We start from the raw sequence: 20,256 nt of genomic DNA on the forward strand, positions 1-20,256 counted from the left end.
GTTTTGGAGACAAGGTTAGAGAAAGCAGACTTGCTTTGGACATGTCCAGAGGCGAGAGAGTGAGTATATTGGTAGAAGGGTGCTGAGGATGGAGCTGCCAGGCAAACAAGGGAGAGGAACACCAAAGAAGGTTGATGGATGTTGTGAGGGAGAACATGAGGACAGTGGGTGTTAAAGAGGAAGATGCACAAGATAGGCTTAGATGGAAAAAAATGACACGTTGTGGCGATCCCTAACGGGACAAGCCGAAAGGAAAAGAAGACAAAGAAGCTTCTGTGTGGGCCATAAAGACTTTGCGTCTGGTCATGTGACTGCCTGACTCCGGATGATTGGTGAAATGGAGTCAAACATCCTCGGTGCCTATGTTGGATGAGTGAAACGGAGTTTTGTGAAAGGGACCGAGGCACAAGGCTCTCATACAAACCGAAATAAACAGATTGGCGGAGCAAGAGATAAATGCAAATAAAAGTTGGACATGCAATGCAGTTCAATGTTATAGATTAAATGAAGGTTTTCTTCTCAATAAAACTACGCAACTGCGATTAGCTAGTGACCAGTTCGGATAGGGTCCACCACGCCGGCACCTGCAAGAGTAGAAGCAGTACAGAAAATGCATGGATGGAAAGCCACTCAAGTAAAAGAACAAGATATGTTGCATTGAAACTACTCTGACAAGTAATTTCTTTTCCCACAAGTGACTTCTATAAGTGTAAAGGAGTAATTGTAGTGTGTTCCAACTCACCTCTGTTTGTATATGACGTGTGTAAACGTACTACTCCAATACTCTGCGCAGGGGTGTTGGAGATCACCGCCGTGCTACCACGCCATGCCGGACGGTACACTTGCTCAGCTCGAAACGCGGCCGGAGTGGCTCATAAACACGTCTTACTCACGGTACAAGGTGGGGACCCATTTACTGTATTATATTGTAGTGTTTATCATCACATAAGTGGAAACGGAATATAAGTGTACATTGATCCGGTAGAGTCTCCTGAGATCAGGCCGATGGCAGAGGAAGTGCAAGTGGTGTTACATCATGGGACCATTTTACCCTGTGAGGTTCAAGGATTTCCTCGACCGTCCATCACATGGCAAAGAGAAGGCGTTCCCATAGCAGCTGGTAACAACAGCACATTATGAATTGCAGAAATGGTCCAACAATATGATTCTAAAAATGTTTTCACCGCTTTTACAGGTCACAGGCTGGCTGTGCTCTCAAACGGCGCCCTTAAATTTGCACGTGTTACTCTTGGAGATGCAGGGACGTACCAGTGCCTGGCCCAAAATGAAGCTGGTGTGGCTGTAGGAAGAACCAAACTTGTCCTGCAAGGTATACCTTAGCTGCTCATACATCCCTCATCCGTTGTATTCAAACCGTATGACATTCTAATCGCACAACTGCTGTGTTTTCTCAGTTCCACCCGTGCTGAGCGTGCCCCGTGCCGAGTACACTGCTGTGCTGGGCCAAACGGTCGGTCTGGAGTGTGCAGCGGATGGTCAACCCCAACCAGAAGTTACGTGGCACAAAGACAGGAGGCCTATAGTTGACAGTGCTCATATTCATATATATGCAAACGGTACACTGGTGATCACTTCTACCCAGCGCAGTGACGCAGGGACCTACACGTGTACCGCCAAGAACCTTGCCGGCAGAACCAGCCATGATATCCGACTGGTTATTCAAAGTGAGTTACGACTCTTAGCTTCACCTGATGAAAATGCTCTACGATAGCTATGTTGATCACAAATACATAGGAAACCCAAGAACTGTTAAAGACTGACAATTCAGATGAGACCAGACAGCTGGAGAAAAAAATGCTAGGTTTAAGGGTATGGCAAGATGGGAATTCAAAATGTGTTATGTTAGACGACTGTAAAACTCTCAAAATATGAAGCCAATTCTTTTTAGTTGTAACTCTACAACCCACAGACAATGCATGTCCACAGGATAAGAATGTCCTAGTCTGATTTAGGAGAGGTGCCTTGTACAGTAAATAACTAACAAGATCAGATGAAAGATTGGAAAAGTGGGAATGAAAGCCGATCAGAGTTTGGGAAAACGGAGTTGTAGTTATCTTGTCGTTGTGTTTCAGTTTCCCCCATGATTCCTCCCGGTCAAACGGAGATGTCAGTCATTCAAGGATTCCAGGCCCTGTTACCATGTGCTGCTCAGGGTTCGCCAGATCCCAAAGTATCATGGGAAAAGGACGGCGCGCTTCTCGTCAACGTTCCGGGCAAATTCACATCCCTGCGATCCGGAGAGCTGATAATCGAGAGGGCCGAGGTGAGCGGCTTCGGTCTCAGTCCGCTGTGAATCTACAAATGACTCTTATCTGTTTTTACATAGCCAGGAGACGCTGGAAAGTTCACGTGCGTAGCCACCAACGCAGCAGGCTCAGCGAGACAGAATATTCACCTGTCCGTCAATATGAGGCCTGCCTTTAAAGAGCTACCCGGGGACATCACCTTGAATAAAGGACAGGACTTGTCCCTGTCCTGTCACGCCCAGGGAACGCCTCCTCCTGTCATCTCTTGGACAGTCAACAACATACCTTACCTAGGTACCGTTTACTTTCGATGGTGTTGCTGTAAAATTCTCAGGACTAGCGGAGTACCTTAGTAAGAATTTAAATAGCTATCCAAATATATGTTCAGAAAAAGTAAATAAAACGTTTGTGTTTCCACTCCAGCCAAGATTTTGACCACTGAACGTGCGGATTCATTCTTTTTTTGATCAATCACATTTTGTAGGCGCCTCGGTCGATGAAGCGGGCAGGAACACAATCGTAATCGACAACGTTGCCACGAGCGATGCCGGGACGTACGTGTGCGTCGCGGAAAACAGCGTCGGCTCCATCCGAGCGCTCTCCTTCGTCCGCATTCGAGGTGATCGGTGGAAGCTGTAACTGAAAACAGGATTGCTCTGTATCAACTTGATGTTTTCTGCTTTTCTCAGAGCCTCCTGTGCTGAAGGGTGAAGCCCACACGTCTCAAACGGTTAAACAAGGCAGCTCCGCCGTGTTGGACTGTCCGGTCCATGGAGACCCCAGCCCCGTCCTCCGCTGGCTCCGAAATGGAAACCCCCTGCCGCGCTCTTCCCGCGTGCAGACGCTTCACAATGGATCGTTGATCATTTACAGCATCACAGTAAATATAAAGTCCACTGTCTCATTTGATTCCTTGCATGTTAGTCAAGTTTAAATCATTTATCTTCCAAGAGGAAACTGAATGCAGGTCCATTCAACCAATGCGGCTTTTATCTGTGTGGCTGACAATTGTGTCCTCCTCCCACCGCAATCTGATTGGAGCCGCTTCAGTTAGATGCTAACAGCACTTAAAACAGAGGGAGGAGGTGAACAGAGAACTGGATGTTCCCAGACTCTAGCCTGCTACGCTTAGCTTCTAACCTCGTTATGTCCTTTAAACTGCTGCCGTAATTGCATAGACTGAAGCTGAGATTCTCACAGACAGATGACGCTTCTTCCCACGCTGCAGTCTGTGTGACATCTTCTTCATCTTCTTTCTCTGATGATGTGTTGCTAGTCACAGAAATGCTTAACTGCCCAACAAGTTAGAATAATATTTCTTTCATACATAAGAGCCTAAGAGCTGGGGAAAATCGTTGTGCTTCCAGGGGCTGCTAGTGGAGTCCTCCTTTGACAATCCAGTGAAGTACCTTATTCTAGACATCGGTGTACGTGTGATTTTAAATGGTTTGTTGTCGATAAGGTCTTGCAGTTTTGACACTGAACAGTGTGTTTGAAATTCCTCTTTCCCAGAATAATCAAGGAAGCAATCTTATCTTATCTTTATTTTTTTTTTTTTTAGATGGAGGGGGGGCGGGGCGGGGGTTACAAAGAGCTATTTACATGACGGACAAAAAGATACAAAGGGATAAAGGACAAGGTGAAAGTTGAGGGAGAAGGGGTGATGGCCATCTGTCTTTGTGCTCTTTTGCAAGCCCCCCCACACACTCTCTCTGAAGCCGAAACTTGAAAAATGAAACAGATTAGAAGGAAGGTCTTTTTGTCAGATTGAGTACATTCCCATAATCAAAACACCCCCACCATCTTTCCCGCAAGGTGTTGGAGCCCACTTGAGAGTGCCTTTGGAAAAGGCAAATAATGGCTAGCTGCTTTTAGCAAGGATGAACTGCTCAGAGAAGTCAGACCAGAGCTATGGAATGATATAAGAATACATTAGGGTCAGAATCTTCTTTTTTTTTGCCAAGTATATCAAAAACACAAGGAATTTGTTCCCGGTAGTAGAAGCTGCTCTTGGTGAAAAAAATTGGTGATATAAAAATATATTGGAGAGGGACAACGGTAATGTAATAATGCTGATGATAATTTTGCACATGATGCAGAGATCTCGAGCAATTAAGAACTCTTTAAAATGACGAATACAGCGATAATCTGAGATAGTGACAATGTGGAATTGCTGCAGTCTTCAAGAAATTTAAGCAGTTTAATGCGATTAGTGGTGCAATAATCTGTAAGAGTGGCAATTGTGCAAATGGTGCAGGAAAAATTGTCAGGCAAACTAGCGGTAAATAGATATGCAAATAGTGCCATCTGGCGAGACTGCTACAGTGCAATAAGTGCACAAATAATGTAGAAAAATTAGGCTTCCAAAAGCGGGTTTGACTTTCCAACAAGACAGAACTATTAAACCTTGTAAATGTTAATATAATCAATTTTGGCCTCTCAACAGTATAATAACTGCTTTGGACTGATGGGTCTATTGAAAGTCTTATTTTGGTCTTGATGTTTTTTTTTTTTTTTTTTTTTTTTAATGGGACCAAAACTTTTCATAGCATTGCCAATCATATCAAATAATTCCTGTCTGCCACTTTAACCTACAGGCTGCGGATGAAGGAGATTATGAGTGCGTGGCTGAAAGTGAAGCTGGCACAGCTGAGCGGACCATAACGCTCAAGGTTCAAAGTGAGGTTTGACTTTTGCTTCTAATTAAAGTGTTTAATGTCAAAGTAAATCTCGTACCCGAAACTATTGTAACCTCATTTTATTATTATAAAAAAAAAAAAAAATGTCCACTAATCACAGCAATAATTTTGCTTTCTATGTTTCAGTTAACGGAGGCTACTCCAACTGGCAGGACTGGGGTCCTTGTAGTAGCTTGTGCGGCGAAGGCTTCCAAGAGCGCGTACGACTTTGCAACAACCCCGAACCGGCTAACGGTGGACGATCATGCGCCGGGCCGAGTGTCGACTCCAGGAGATGTCGGGCTGGCCTTTGTCCGGGTATAACTGAAATAGAATCTTTATCGTCAGAGATACAATTAGCAAGTTAAAAAAGTCAATCTATAAATTATTCATTATTCAATTATTCAGGTTTTTTTTAAAAGGCTTAGAAAGATGCATGAGGAGATTGAAGTCATGTTGCAGCTCATGGAAATCAGTTTACTATGTGATGCTCTATTGTGAGTTGTTATCAAGACAAGATTTTGCACCACAAATTTGAATTTTTACACACCCAAGTGTCCATAATAAAAGTATACGTGTTAATTGTATTTACACTCGTGGAGGTGACAGAGCTATAGAATATAGTACATGCTGCATCAGTTTTTTTGTTTTTTGATGGAAGGTGAATCCCCTCGCACGACCAGAGGCAGCCTGATCGGCATGGTCAACGAGAGGGAGTTCGGAGTGTCCTTCCTGGAGGCGAACATCACAGACAACGAAGAGGATGGCAGCAGCACGTTGCAGGCCCGTCTTGACAGCGTTCCGCCCAGCGTGGGTTCGTGCTCGCAACAAATACAAACGATTCAAAATGGAGTACATTATGCACCTCTGGCACGAGAAGGGACATCTTTCCGCTTGGCTTGATTTTGTGGTGCTCCTGCGGTTTGGTGTGCGTTAGGGTTGACTCTTGCTGTCATCCACTTTATTGATGGTGATGTGACTAGGTCCCTTGCTGCGGGTGCTGGTGTCGGTTTTTGCTCCCATCTACTGGACCACCGTGCTGCAGAGTGAGCGCACCAGGAACGGCTACTCCTTCGCACGTGGCCAGTTCAGGCAGGAGTCCCAAATGGAATTTGACACAGGTTTGTTCAGCGTTTTACCCCCCAGCGCACAATCCGAAATCAGTTTTAGAATCTTATCTCAATGGCAATTAGCATCTGTATTCCTGCTGTTGGTAAAACAACCAGAAGATGGCGGCATTCAATAGTGCTGATATCAAGGACCGAGTTTCAGAAGTGGGATGTTTAAATATGCGAGCTATGGTTTGGCACTCCTTTAAACAGGGGAGGTCCTCCGTCTCACTCATGTCGCCAGAGGTTTGGATTCTGAGGGAGTTTTACTGATCGATATCGTGATCAACGGCTTTGTACCTCCTTCGTTGACAACGTCACATGTGAGCCTCAAGGTGTGTTCAGAGCTCTCCTTGTTATCGGAGGATTTTCATCAGTTTTCTCAAATTGTACCATTAAATTGTGCATCCTGAAGGAGTTCGATGAGTCCTACGTGCAGACAGGCCCCGGGCAGATGTACTCCTGGTCATCACAGACCCACCAAAAGGGAGGTACCCCCATGGTACTGCACTGCAATCACACCATCATTTACGAGGGCGAGGAGAACCGCCAGGGCCCTCTGCTCCAGCTCTTGAAGGTTTCTGGAATCAATAGTGTCTACAATATGATGACTCTTACACTGGACTTCCACTTTACTGCCGGCCTTCTCATACCAGGTCAGAGGAAATTATTTTGGGGGATAAAAGTCAAAGAACAAAACAGGGTGAGAAGGTCTTCAAGTTATATGCCTGTGTTTGCAGATGGTCACGAAGAAACGTGTCCTAAGGGTTTCGTCCTCGACACGACCTCGTACTGTGCAGGTAGGTGGGCTCTGCCTCCTTTATGGTTTGCTAATATGTAACTTGAAATATATATCACTGTGCCACTTTGTTATTGTAATTCAATGTGTGGTTATGATTAGATGAAGACGAATGCGCTCTTCAGTCTCCCTGCTCTCACTCGTGTAACAACATCATGGGAGGATTTTCTTGTGTCTGCCCTCCCGGCTTCACCATCTCCACGGAGACCAACACATGCCAAGGTTAACCAGGCACACATGACATATATATAGTTTTTTTTTCTTTTAATTTTTTTTTAATAAGAATTGATTATGCAGATACATGTGAAAAATCTTGTGCATATCCATCAACTAAACCCAACAGATATTGACGAGTGTGCCCAGGGCTCGCACATGTGCCACTACAACCAGCAGTGCGTCAACACGGTGGGCACTTACCGCTGCCAAGCCAAGTGCGGAGCAGGATTTAAGCCCAGCATTACAGGAAACAGCTGCGAAGGCAAGTCGCATTTCAACCGCGTTCGCTATTTGAGCCATCGATTCATTGGAAGGATCAAAACAGGCATGAGGACAGGTGCAGGCCGGAGTTGTCGCCAGGCGATCTCACGGCACGCAAAACAAGCATTCGCATTCACGACTCAGGACAATTTACTGTCTCAGATTAATCTAATGCACATGTTTTTGAGATGTGGCAAAGAGTTGGAATACCTGGAGAAAACCCACAAAAGCAGTATTACAAAGAGCTGTAGTTTATTATTCACTTCTTTTAATAATACAATTTACATTACCATTCGTCATTACCGTTCTCTGCCCATTTAAAAAGACATGATCCAAAACGAAACAAAATATTATTATTATTATTTGGCATAAATTCAACCTGTGGGATTGTGATTCTATGCCTGCACAGTAGACTTCACAGGTGAAACTTCCTTGATTCCTGGTGTTTCTTGGAGGGGAACCAGGTAAAATTAATGGTGGTCATTAAAGCTTTTGCTGATTTACAGTACTTGCAATACAACAAAACGTAAAAGCAACCTATTGTCATTTATATTATTTCAGCCATTAATTTACTGCCAGCCAAAGAGATTTTCAATTACATGGGGTTTTAGTAAAGAAAATCTCCAATTCAAGGGGTCCCTGGACCAAAAAGGTTTAAAAAACCCTGTTCTAAACAATAAAATATTTATGACTAGAAACTATCCATCCATCCATCCATCCATTTTCTTCACCGCTTATTCTTACGGGGGTCACGGGGAGTGCTGGAGCCTATCCCAGCTTTCAAGGGGCAGGAGGCGGAGTACACCCTGAACTGGTTGCCAGCCAATCACAGGGCACATAGAGACAAACAGCCTCATTCACAATCACACCTAGAGGCAATTTAGTGTGTCCAATTAATGTTGCATGTTTTTGGGATGTGGGAGGAAAACGGCGTGCCCGGAGGAAACCCACGCAGGCACGGGGAGAACATGCACACTCCACACAGGTGGGTCCGGGATTGAACCCGGGACCTCAGAACTGTGAGGCCAACGCTTTACCAGCTGACCCATCGTGCCGCAATAGAAACTAAGCACTGTAAACTTTCCGTGTGGAAAAGCTTTTGGAATAGCGTTAATACCTCGTGAGCTAAATAAGCGAACGAACCTGCTCCGTGTAGCTGAACACGAGGCTTGGAAACAGGATCCAGTAGCTAACGTTGTCACTCGTTCCCCTCTTTTGTCGATCAAAGTTCCTACCCGTACTCTGCTAGCGTTCTTTCAAAAGGTACAAATTTTGATTTAAAGGCCACAACGGCAATAATAGCAACCTGCTGATCACAAATGCATTTCTGCTAGCGTTTAGCAAAGTAAGCTAGTGGACTTGAAAGGCATCAAATAGCACTGAGCACACATACTTAAAGATAAATCCAAAGGCTAACTTTGTGCTTTAGATCTGGACGAGTGCCGTGAATCTACCCTTTCACCGTGTCAACACCAGTGTCTGAACACTTTGGGCTCCTTCCGCTGCATCTGCCATCCTGGATACCAGCTTTCAGGACAGCAATGCATTGGTCAGTCATCTAAACACAACTCTTTTTTTTAAATTTTTTTGTAATTACCACAGGTACTGGAAACTGTGATCTAACTCGAGTGATGACATAACAACCTTGTTTTTGTTTTAAAATACAGACATCAATGAATGCATGAGGAATGTGTGTCCAGCTCACCAGCAGTGTCACAACACCGACGGAGGGTACCAGTGTTTCGACAGCTGTTCTGCTGGCATGACCAAAGCCGAGAACGGCGTGTGCGTGGGTTGGTGTCTGTTCTACCTCACTTCATTCATTTTCAAAAAAATGCCAACAGCCATTCCAGTTTTCTACTCTACAGAGGTTAGATTATGCAATATTATCGTTGAAAGCGCCAGGAAATTTTAGAAACACTTTCTCCTTGAGTGGGTAGAGATGAGTATGATCCTGTTGGCACTGCGTTTTACATTGTGTAACAAGAGTCCGATTTCACAGGAAATCTGCTACATTGCTTAGAGACAGCACAAAGCCGTTGGTTTCCCTCCTTAAAGTCGGCGAGAGCATTTTTAAATGCTATAATTTGTCGCACAGATTCCACCGAAAGATCCTCAGCAGGAGTACAAAGAGACTAAATATGAAGCCACGTTTCAAACAAGTGGTACCCTTTGGTTCCGCTCGCCACGTTACATTTGGAATCGTAAACCTTGATCTGGCTTTTGTTTACACCTCAGGAGGGTGTAGTCAGCACCGCTATAGTTTGCATCAGTTTCGTACAAATCTCAGTTCCAATGAAAAAAAGAAAAATACAACAGAATACAAACCTTTTCAACCTCTATTCAATTAAATATACTAAAAAGACAAGCTACCTAATGTTCAAACTTAATTGTTTTTTTTGGGGATGGGGGCCAAATACTCAATCATTTTGAACGGAAGTTGTACATCAAGCAAGAATGGGGAAAAATTTCACCAACAAACCTTTACCGATAGTGTCTTCACGCTTGTTGAGTGCTGTTTCAATGAAAGATGAAAGTTTTTCAAAAAACTGTATTCCAATCATTGTTGTCTGTTTTTATGTACCGTATTTTCCGCACTGTAAGGCGCACCTTCAATGAATGGCCTATTGTAAATCTTTTTTCATATATAAGGCGCACTGCATTATAAGGCGCATAGAATAGATGCGACAGTAGAGGCTGGGGTTATGTTATACATCCATTAGATGGAGCTGCACCAAAGGCGCAATATTGATCCATATATAAGGCGCACCGAATTATAAGGCGCACTGTCGGCTTTTGAGAAAATTAAAGGCTTTTAGGTGCGCCTTACAGTGCGGAAAATTCGGTACATTTCCAGCATTATTGAAATTGTGGTTTGTAACTATCCATCCATCCATCCCATTTCTGAGCTGCTAAGCCTCACAAGGGTTCATGGGTGTATTGGAGCTTATCCTAGCTATCATTGGGGAGGAGGCAGTGTACACCCTGTACTGCTTGCCAGCAAATCACAGAGTGCATAGGAACAGACAACAGTCGCACTCACAATCACACCTAGGGGCAATTTAGAATCTGCCATGGATGCATGTTTTTGGGATGTGGGAGGAAACCAGAGTGCTCAGCGAAAACCCACACAGGCACGGGGAGAACATGCAAAGTCCACACAGGCGGGGCTGGAATTTGAACCCTGGTCCTCAGAACTGTAAGGCCAACAATCCAACCAGATGCGTCATCATGCTGCTGGTTTGTAACAAGTGAGACACGATATTTACACAACACAACATAACTAAAAATGAGTGCAACTCTGTACAGTGCTGTACGTTGCCATAATTCACAATATTTTTAAACTGGATGTTTTGATAAATGGGCTTTCACTTTTATGGTACTTTTCCATCTTCTTGGTACTCAAAGCACTTTAATGCTGTCTCCTCATTGGTATAGTGACGACGCGGCATCAGGAGCACCTTAGGGTTCAGTATCTCACTCAAGCGCACTTAACCTTACCTAACCCTGCTCACAAGGGCCGAGGGTCAAACCCACAACCTTCAGTTTGGGAGAAGACTACACAATCGCCTGAGCAATTCAAATAAGTGGTCTTCTTCTTCTCCTTCTGTTGTACCCAAGTTTCATATTTTTCCTGACCAATCAAGACACTACAGTGAGTCGAAGTTCTCCATTTAGATACTGTTATTCTGCCAGTGACCAGATTTTGTTGGTGGTCCGTAATTCTGGAATTTTGGAAAAGCCGCATTAACTGCAAACTACACCCTACTTAATCTGTACTTGTAGAGGTGCGTTTTAACACTCTTGTCGCGTTTTTAGGAAACTGATGGGCCTTTTTTGGATTGTTTTTCAGATATTGACGAGTGTCAGGACGGAAGTCACATGTGTCGCTACTCTCAGATCTGTCAGAACACAGTCGGGGGTTATGGCTGTATATGTCCCAGAGGTTATCGATCTCAAGGAGTTGGTCTGCCATGTCTGGGTGGGACATTTATTGTCTCTTTCAGATGAGACCCAAATTGAGTGCCATGCCTTATCTTTAATGATTGTATTATATACATTTAGATGTTGACGAATGCCTGCAGACACCGAGCCCATGCGTCTATCAGTGCCGCAATGTGCCAGGCAGCTTCAGGTGCCTCTGTCCACCTGGAACTGTTCTGCTTGGCGATGGGCGCTCTTGTGCAGGGCTGGAGAGAGGGCAGATCTTCACCAATGGAACCAGAGTCAGGGCGAGACTTCGGCCGCAGCTGGTGTCCTCCCTCGGCAGGCCAATTTTGTCCCGCCCTCACGGGGTGTCTCGTATTACCAGGCAGAGCTGCCCCGCAGGATACACTGGCAGAGACGGCAAATGTGTTGGTAAGCATGTGTCAAACGCTGCCTGTGCCCTTGACTAACTTAACGGGGGTTAATGCAGAGTAACGGTTCGTTCAATTGGAGCCTTCAACTTAGACGAACAGAAGTGAAGTTGACTTGTCGACGAGTTGGCTGTTTCGCTTTCCACTCACATATTTCTCACTCTACTGTCTTGTTATTTGTTTAGATGTGGATGAATGTCTGCTGAGGAAGCCATGCCAACATGAGTGTCGAAACACTGTTGGCAGTTTCCACTGTTTATGTCCTCCAGGCTACCAGCTGCTACCCAATGGCAGGACCTGTAAAGGTAGCAAAAAATCCATTTGCAATGATATGTCATTTGTCTTTTACTACAACAACTACAAGTTCCCTTCCACAATATAGACACTGACGAGTGTTTAGAGCAAGGGATTCAGTGTGGCCACGGTCAGATGTGTTTTAACACCAGAGGAGGATACCAGTGCCTGGACACTCCCTGTCCTGCTTCCTTCCAGCGTGGAAGAAACCCAGGGTAAGTTCAACAAAAAGACATATTTATTATAACGAGACTGAATAGCAAAACATCAGAACTCGGAAGCTATGCGGGTTTGGCCCTGGTTAGTACTTGGATGGGAGTATACCAGGTGCGGTAAGCTCCTCTCGCCGGTTAAATGCGGAGGGGTTGCGTCAGGAAGGGCATCCGGCGTGAAACTATGCCAAACAAATATGCGTTCATCTCGGATGACACTCTATGGCGACCCCTAACGGGACAAGCCGAAAGGAAAGAAGAAGAGACCGAATAGCAAAAGCATTAAAGTGCCTTGACATGTCCCTCCTCTGACTCTTTCAAAGGACATGCTTCAAGCCCTGCACTCTCGATTGCGCCGCGGGAGCCTCGTCGATGCTCCTGCACTACAAACTCCTCACACTTCCCTCCGGCATACCAGCCAATCACAACGTAGTACGGCTATCTGCTTTCTCGGAGTCTGGCATCCTGCAAGAACGCACAACTTTTACCATACTAGAGCAAGAATCCGAGGCGGATCTGCCGGCCCGGGCGTTTGGCATCCGGGACGAAACGGGCCGGGGGATCATCTACACACTGCGTCTTCTCGACAGACCGGAACTGGTGCGGCTCAAGGTGCGGGCCGCCACTGTTTCGCAGCAGGGCCGTGTGACCTACCAGAGCATTTTCATCATCTACATCTCTGTTTCGGCATTTCCCTACTGAGCCGCTACTGCTCACAGGTGACTTCGCCCCTGAAAGATCTTGAGATACTTTTAAACCGAAGGCAATTCCCATGAAACGTGAGCGTCATTATGTCCTTTTGAAGACATTTTGACATACAGTAGGCTAAATGATCAAGAGGACACGGTCAATCAGAGATGTGGAAGTATCTGTGACTGGCAAAACTTGCAGAGACTTACAAATCTGCGACTGAAATATGGTGGAGAAGAAATAAATATTATCATCGATATGCCTGACCAAAGAAAACAAAATCTGTACTTACTCTCAAAAATCAAAAATTCGACGCATCAGCCATTAAAGCAATAATATTATTTACTATTGATCAGAAAGTACCAGAAACTTGTCTCTTGGTGTATTTAAGTTAGTCATTGTTCGTTGGTACGGTTACTGTCTGATTAGGGTGAATATAAAATGGATAAGGAGCAAAATATTTCACAAATCCTGTTTTAAATATTGCCCTTGAATGGCATTGGACAATATTTCGATTATTAAACCTCCATTTCTTTAAAAAAAAAAAAAAAACCCAAGTCTGTTTGAGCTCCCTACAGTATCTAAAGCAACAAGCCAGAAGACCAAGTGGAACAGTATGTGGTAGCAGTTCATCAATGCAGTTTTTTTTGGGGTATTTTTTTCATTTTTTTTCCAATGTAAATATTTTTAAAAGTGCATTTCTGAATGTATCTGGGTGGACTTTATTGAGGCCGGTTTTACAGGAAGTGGTATTGCACTTATGGGTGTACGGGCATGCCTTCCTTTGCATTAATGACATGATACAGAATGCCGAGCTGACATTTTTGAACGGGAGAGGAAAAAGATCATTTGCAACCCATGTTTGCCTGTGAAAAAAAGCTAAATAAGTGTTGAACCGACTCAAATGTCGAACACACGTTTCACTGTAAATTGTATGTATGTTGAGTAACTGCGGAAATAAAATGAGTACAGTTTTTAAGATGTCTGTTATCCCCGTGCCATCGTTCTAACATCTAAGATTGGGAAATAGCATGAAAAAAAAAAAGCATTCAACCAATCTTTTGGATTTTCTTTGGCTGCCGCCAGCAAATAACCTTAACCCTAATCTTGTTTCTAGCGCTGCCATTTACACTCAGAAGAGACCTACAGATTAACCCATCAATAATTATCTGCGAACAAATACACACTTGGTCAAACGTCTTTTTCTAAAAAGTCGATGTGGAAAAATCTTTGGTTAATTTTAATCTGTTTGTTGAAAAGACTGCACGGTGACGCAGCTGTAAAGTGTTGGCCTCACAGTTCTGAGGTCCAAGGTCCAATCTCAGCCCCACCTGTGTGGAGTTTTGCATGTTCTCCCTGTGCCTGTGTCGTTTTTTTTCCCGAGCACTCTGGTTTCCTCCCACCTTCTAAAAACATGGCATTTGTTGGAGACTCTAAATTGCGCCTAGGTGTGATTGTGAATGTGACTGTTGTCTGTCTCTTTGTGCCCTGCGATTGGCTGGCAACCAGTTCAGGGTGTAACCCGCCTCCTGCCCGTTGACTGCTGGGATAGGTTCCAGCACTCCTGCGACCCTCGTAACGATAAGTGGCTAAGAAAATGGATGGATGGATGTTTGTTCAAGATGAGGTGCTGGGACATTCAGACGAGACTCATTTTTGTATTAGCAGATTGAGGACAGAATCCCGGCGTCAAGGTACTCCTGCTCCTGCTCCTGCGGGCTACTAATAAAAGGAAAGGAGAGGTAGAAATGACGTCAAGCACACACTATGGATGTGTTCCACAGTAGAACAGTCATATCCAGGTCAACGACTGCTATCTGGAATAGTCATAAGGAAACAACTATTTCCATAAAAACCTGGATTCCATGAGCTTTTTCGGAGCGCAGGAGCCTAATAAGGTTATACATATGGGGGAATGCTTGTAGGTATTATAGACTAATAAACCATCAACATACACTTAATTTCTGAAGCATTTCAACAATGACACGGTTTTAAGATTTTAACAATTTACATCAAAACAAATTTGAATTGAAAAACGGAAGACATGATAGAAGTGCACAGTGGACACTCGTTATTCGGATCAGATCGAGACTTGCTGGGACTTGTTGCAGATAATTGATGCCCATCACAATTACGCTGATTTTTAAATTCAACCCGACCAAATTCTTTACTAGAATGAGATGAACAATTACCAATGAACATATTTGGGATTGGTTCCTTGCTACCCCCACCACCGTTCCCCCAAATAGGTGAATATGCGGGGGGTCCTTTGTACTATCCTCTTGAGATTAGCCAACTAACTTGTCTCAAGGTATGTGCAGACTCCCATTGAATATGCGTTTGTACGTGACTGCTTCATTTTAAATACTTCCACATCTCCCCTGCTAAAAAATTAATAGAATTCTAAAGAATTTGTACAGAACAAATTGTCCTATCGAACTTTGGCTGTGATTTTCTAAAGAATTTCGGCAGAACAATTGAATTTCTATAGAAATTCTAGAGGACTTGGGTCCTAAAGTTCTATAGTTCTTTAGAAATTCTTTAGAAATGTTCTATAGAATTTTTTTTTAGCAGGGTCCAGAGGGTGTGCACACATATGCTCTCAATTCCTTTTAATCTCCTGATTATTTTTTTTTTAAATAATCAAATTGAATGGGTTACCGGTCATGCTAATTCCAAAAAAAGTTTTAATCTTGGTCTCGTTTTTTTCACATCATACAAAATGGCACCTGTACAAGGGTGTGAAGACTTTTTATAGCTATTGTACAAAAGCAAAATCCCTTCCTTTATTCTGTGCATAGAAGTAGTAGTGTCGGTTTAAAAAAGGCATCACTCAAGGACCCATGAGGAAAAAAAAATCAGATGGAAGTGTCAGCACCGCCAGCAGATGTCTGCTGTCTTTTCGTTTATAACAGTTGCATAAACACTATCATGATATCTGTTAACAAAGACATCTTACTGCATGTTGAATTTCACTCTTTCCTTGTATTTCAGTTATGCACAATATGGCTCATGAATTTTTTTCAAGCACGGTTTTATCTCTCCTCTTGAGAGTTCTTTGATCGGGTTTTTTATTGAAAACATTTTTTTTTTGGCTCGGGTAATACTTTAACTGCTCAGGAGATGGAGCTGGATTCAGATTGCTCAGGAAATGTTTTTTATCGGCTCATCGGCGCTACTGTGCTGAGTGCTGTTGTGTCTCTTTGCTGTCATTGCTGTCAGATGTGAGCTGTTGGTTGGAATAACTCGAAGTGTTTGGAGTTGAAAATACAAAAAAAAAATCCTCAAAAACAAAACAAAACAGCACTTTCTCTCAGCAGGACGTGTTCAGCATCCTCGCTAGTATGAATACAAAACCAAACCAAGTGTATTTGTGCAGTTAGTGAGGTTTTGCCATCTCGCTGTTCCGTGGATGAATGTTGACGCAGTTAGTCGCACATAAAAAAAAGTGTTGCTCGTCATTTCTTGGAAACGAGCAAAAGCAAACATCGAGTTAGCTTGAGCCGAGCTGAGCTCAGTGTTTGCTGAATGTTGTGTGTTGCCTGGAGTTGTTTGGCTATTTGCTGCTTTTCTGATGTATTAGCTTGGACGCGATGCTTACTGGTGCCTGACATTACAGGATGAGAATGTTATGCGTCTATTTACTTACTCCTAAAGATCAACATCACATGATCGTACCACTAATATTAGCACAACTGAGTGGATTTACTAGATTTTCAAATAATTGTTTAGTGGAACTGTGCACAGGAAGCGCAGGATCATTGTGCTTTCCATGTCAAATATTAATAGAAAGCCGCCTTCTCAATATCCAAGTTCCTAAACCAAAAAGCCATGCGCCTTATTCTACACAAGAAGCTAGTTAATGCCATCTGTGTTGTATCTTTAATGCTTGGCTGAATTGTAGCCATTAATCTAATCAGCCAGCAATCGGTAGTTCAAATAAGACTTTATCAGACAGATGTATGGGAAGTATACCATCAAAATGCCAATAAAAGAAAGTAGAAAATAAACAAATCCCCATCTTTTCCATTAAAAAAAAAAAAAACAACAGGCCTTCAAATAAATTTGTAGTCCAGTGTGTCATGATAGTTTAATAAAGTTTCACAAATTCAGAGTCGCATATGTGATGCCTTATGACCAACCGGAGGCCGTTCCCGTAAAACAAAAATCGAATGTTTGAGGCTTCCGGTCGCATCTCTCGTACTGCTTTACACAGTCTGGATGTCACTAATGAGCACCAGATTACTAGATATTACTTGGAAAAAAGATCAATTTTCAACATGAAGAGAAAACAACTCTGCGAATATGGCCTCACGCAACATTTCAAGCACTGAACAATTTTCCTGCATTTATCTTCCATACCGGTTCTCCTCACACGGGTCACGGTCATCCTGGCGCCGATCCCATCTGACTCTGACTGAGAGGCGGAATACACCCTGAAATGGTCACCAGCCAACCACAGGGCACACACGAACAAATACCAGTTCCCACACACATTCCCACTTTCAGGCAATTTAGAGTCTCCAATTAACCTTGCATGCGTGTTTTTGGAAAACCGGAGTATCCGGAGAAAACCCACACAGGCAAAACTCCATACACACGAGGCTGGATTTGAACCTGGGTCCTCAGAACTGTGAGACAGATGAGCTAGCATGTGGTCGCACTGAATTGGAATTGCCACATTTTTAAATGCATTCAAATATAAGGAGTTTGGGGATTAGAGTCAGTGTTGGGGAAGAGGTGTTAGGGTTATCTTCATTTCTGCTACCTCCAGTTCTGCTTCCTGTTAGGCTTCCCGTTAGGCACCGTCTCTAATCGGTACATCATGGCCGGCCTCACCACTGTTTTATAGACTTTGCCCTTGATCCTAGCGGAGACTCCTCTGTCACATAGAACACCAGACACCTTCCACCAACTGTTCCACCCCGCTTGGACCTGTTTCTTCACTTCCTTACCGAGCACAAGCCAAGTTGTCCCTTCTTTTGTGATTTGAATCAGAAAATGCATGTTTAAGCATTAACACATTTAACGAGATTATTTCTGTTTGAACAGACACATTTGCCTCCTTTTCATTACTGACACCTTAGTATTGCTTTTTTTTAGTGACACATTTTGCTTTGTATGTTTGCTCGTGATGGCTGAAACATGTCATATAAAATTTGACCACACAATATTTGGGAATTTAACAGTGTAGGGGAAATATGTAAAGACAGCAATAAACCTTAAACTGGCGGTGAATCCCGGCTAAATTAAGCTCCCCACTCAGGGTGCACTGACTCTATTTCTTAAACGCTCTCTTTTTGAGAGGGTGGTCTGTTCTTTCAATCACAGTCAAAGTCGCGAAACGTTATTTTTTTTTAAATGGGACTTGACAGAAAACTGTTAAGCCTGGGTAAAGTTAAGATTAGTTACCATGTGTTTTTCTGCGTAATCGTAAACCTCTCACATTGTTGTCATACTTGACACGCGCACACATGCATGCACGCAGTGCTTGAGTAGCCACGATCAGTAACATGATCACGAATCCCGCAGGAATCACTCTAAATCGTGCCTCCCGTTTTTATAAATTGCACTTAATTTGGTCTTCGTCTGGCAACCCTGACAGATGTTGGCTTACTAAGCAAATAAATGATTAGCAAAAGAAGGAAAACTTCACATCATTTCAGAGCTGCATCGGAGATAACTCTTCTTCTTCTGTCGCATAGAACACCAGACACCTTCCGCCGACGGGCAAAGTCTATAAAACAGCGGTGAGGCCAGCCATGATGTACGGATTAGAAACGGTGGCACTAAAGAAACAACAGGAAACAGAATTTGAGGTACAAGAAATGAAGATGTTGAGGTTCTCGCTCGGAGTGAGCAGCTTGGATAGGATTAGAAATGAGCTCATTAGAGGGACAGCTAAAGTTGGATGTTTTGGAGACAATGTTCGAGAGAGTAGACTTCAACGGTTTGGACATGCCCAGAGGCGAGAGAGTGAGTCTGTTGATAGAAGGGTGCTGAGGAATGAGCCGGCAAAAGAGGGAGAGGAAGACCAAAGAAAAGGTTGATGGATGTTCTGAGGGAAGATATGAGGACATTTGGTGTTAGAGAGGAAGATGCACGAGATAGGCTTAGATGGTAAAAAGAGGACACACTGTGGCGACCCCTTATCGGGACAAGCCGAAAGGAAAAGAAAAAGAAGATGTTTAGAGGTTGGGATTGGAAGTTTTCAACAGTCATAAAAATAGGGCCCACAAAATTAACTCCAGTGAAGGATTCTTGCTTTGCAACACCCTAGAAATTTCATTAAACTGGTGTTTGACTAAGGACTTAGTGAGGGTGTAATTGCTGGTAAAAGCGTCGCATCATATCACAACAATACCAAGGCTTGATGCAGACACGCCCCCTAGAGTTGTGAGCGGGATCATGACGACCTCGGAACATGTGATTTAATAATAATAAACATGTCACATTACCCATACTGCTATGATGAATAAAATTGATGGCTCACACACTGAATTGGATTCTTTGACTATGTTTGAATGTTTATTTTTTATTATGTCATTCTGCACTTAAGTCATCTCGTAAAATAATAAAAGGTCCGTCGCACACCTCTGCTGAGCAGACATTCCCGACATCTCGACTGTTCTGACAAATTGACTCTAGGCCTGCTGACGTCCTCCAGTGACGGAGAGACGACAATGTTAGCAACACGCGTTTTGCAACACAGCGTAGCATCGGGAGCCACACAAGCAGAGAAGTCCGGCAAGTGCTTATGAATACTTTCAGAGGACTTTTCACAATGGCTGGAAAGAGTTCTCATGAATGCTAATGTGTTCACAGGTTTGTTGAATGACTGAACGGACAGATGTTGGTCGTTATCTCGGCGTGTTGCGCTGCCACCAACAGTCCAGGGAGAGCCGTTAATGGTATTTAGTGTTGGTCGTTGTGTAAGTGCGCTCGGGTGTTTGCGAGCGACTTTGGGTGGAGCGCTGTGAATGTGGGTGGCAGGTCTCAGTCTAAGCACTGACAAGCTTTGTTAGTGTTGTCATGGAACACAGTTAGATAGGCCAAGGTGCAATATTGACATGACAATATGGCCGAGAACCAGCAAATGAGGTCAGTTGTTTCCAAGAAGATGGAAGACGCGTCCAAGACATTTTTTTCTATTCAGGGGTGTCACTGGAAAATCGCGCTTCAGCGATGAGTAATGCAACGGTTGCACTAGGCTGTCGAACTCGATTTGAGGGTATTGAGTAACATTGCGATGTAGCGATTATAATACAAATGCGGCGTCGCCACGGGATATTCGCCGTGCTTAAGTGGCAACTTTTCCAGGAGTGTTGGGCACAGAGTGAGCTTCAAGTACGTGGGATTCCTCAACTTTGTG

At 43.7% G+C, this 20,256-nt stretch overlaps 1 protein-coding gene across 1 annotated transcript in view; it reads left to right on the forward strand.

Moving 5' to 3' along the window:
* hmcn2 (hemicentin 2) overlaps positions 1-13,430 on the forward strand; it is a 49,822-nt gene extending 36,392 nt beyond the window's left edge. The window contains exons 58-81 of the mRNA XM_061816502.1: positions 794-901; positions 986-1,120; positions 1,196-1,330; positions 1,416-1,685; positions 2,094-2,284; positions 2,348-2,561; positions 2,752-2,886; positions 2,957-3,147; positions 4,865-4,946; positions 5,093-5,263; positions 5,607-5,759; positions 5,929-6,066; positions 6,268-6,389; positions 6,470-6,710; positions 6,795-6,854; positions 6,956-7,075; positions 7,197-7,331; positions 8,760-8,879; positions 8,998-9,123; positions 11,184-11,312; positions 11,396-11,689; positions 11,874-11,993; positions 12,071-12,197; positions 12,518-13,430. Coding sequence (XP_061672486.1) covers positions 794-901; positions 986-1,120; positions 1,196-1,330; positions 1,416-1,685; positions 2,094-2,284; positions 2,348-2,561; positions 2,752-2,886; positions 2,957-3,147; positions 4,865-4,946; positions 5,093-5,263; positions 5,607-5,759; positions 5,929-6,066; positions 6,268-6,389; positions 6,470-6,710; positions 6,795-6,854; positions 6,956-7,075; positions 7,197-7,331; positions 8,760-8,879; positions 8,998-9,123; positions 11,184-11,312; positions 11,396-11,689; positions 11,874-11,993; positions 12,071-12,197; positions 12,518-12,896 — 3,896 coding nt within the window. The 3' untranslated portion in view covers positions 12,897-13,430. The remainder of the gene's footprint in view (positions 1-793; positions 902-985; positions 1,121-1,195; positions 1,331-1,415; positions 1,686-2,093; positions 2,285-2,347; positions 2,562-2,751; positions 2,887-2,956; positions 3,148-4,864; positions 4,947-5,092; positions 5,264-5,606; positions 5,760-5,928; positions 6,067-6,267; positions 6,390-6,469; positions 6,711-6,794; positions 6,855-6,955; positions 7,076-7,196; positions 7,332-8,759; positions 8,880-8,997; positions 9,124-11,183; positions 11,313-11,395; positions 11,690-11,873; positions 11,994-12,070; positions 12,198-12,517) is intronic.
* Positions 13,431-20,256: the final 6,826 nt, after the last annotated feature.

This window comes from Syngnathoides biaculeatus, chromosome 4 (genome assembly GCF_019802595.1).
Source record: "Syngnathoides biaculeatus isolate LvHL_M chromosome 4, ASM1980259v1, whole genome shotgun sequence".
NCBI lineage: Eukaryota > Metazoa > Chordata > Actinopteri > Syngnathiformes > Syngnathidae > Syngnathoides > Syngnathoides biaculeatus.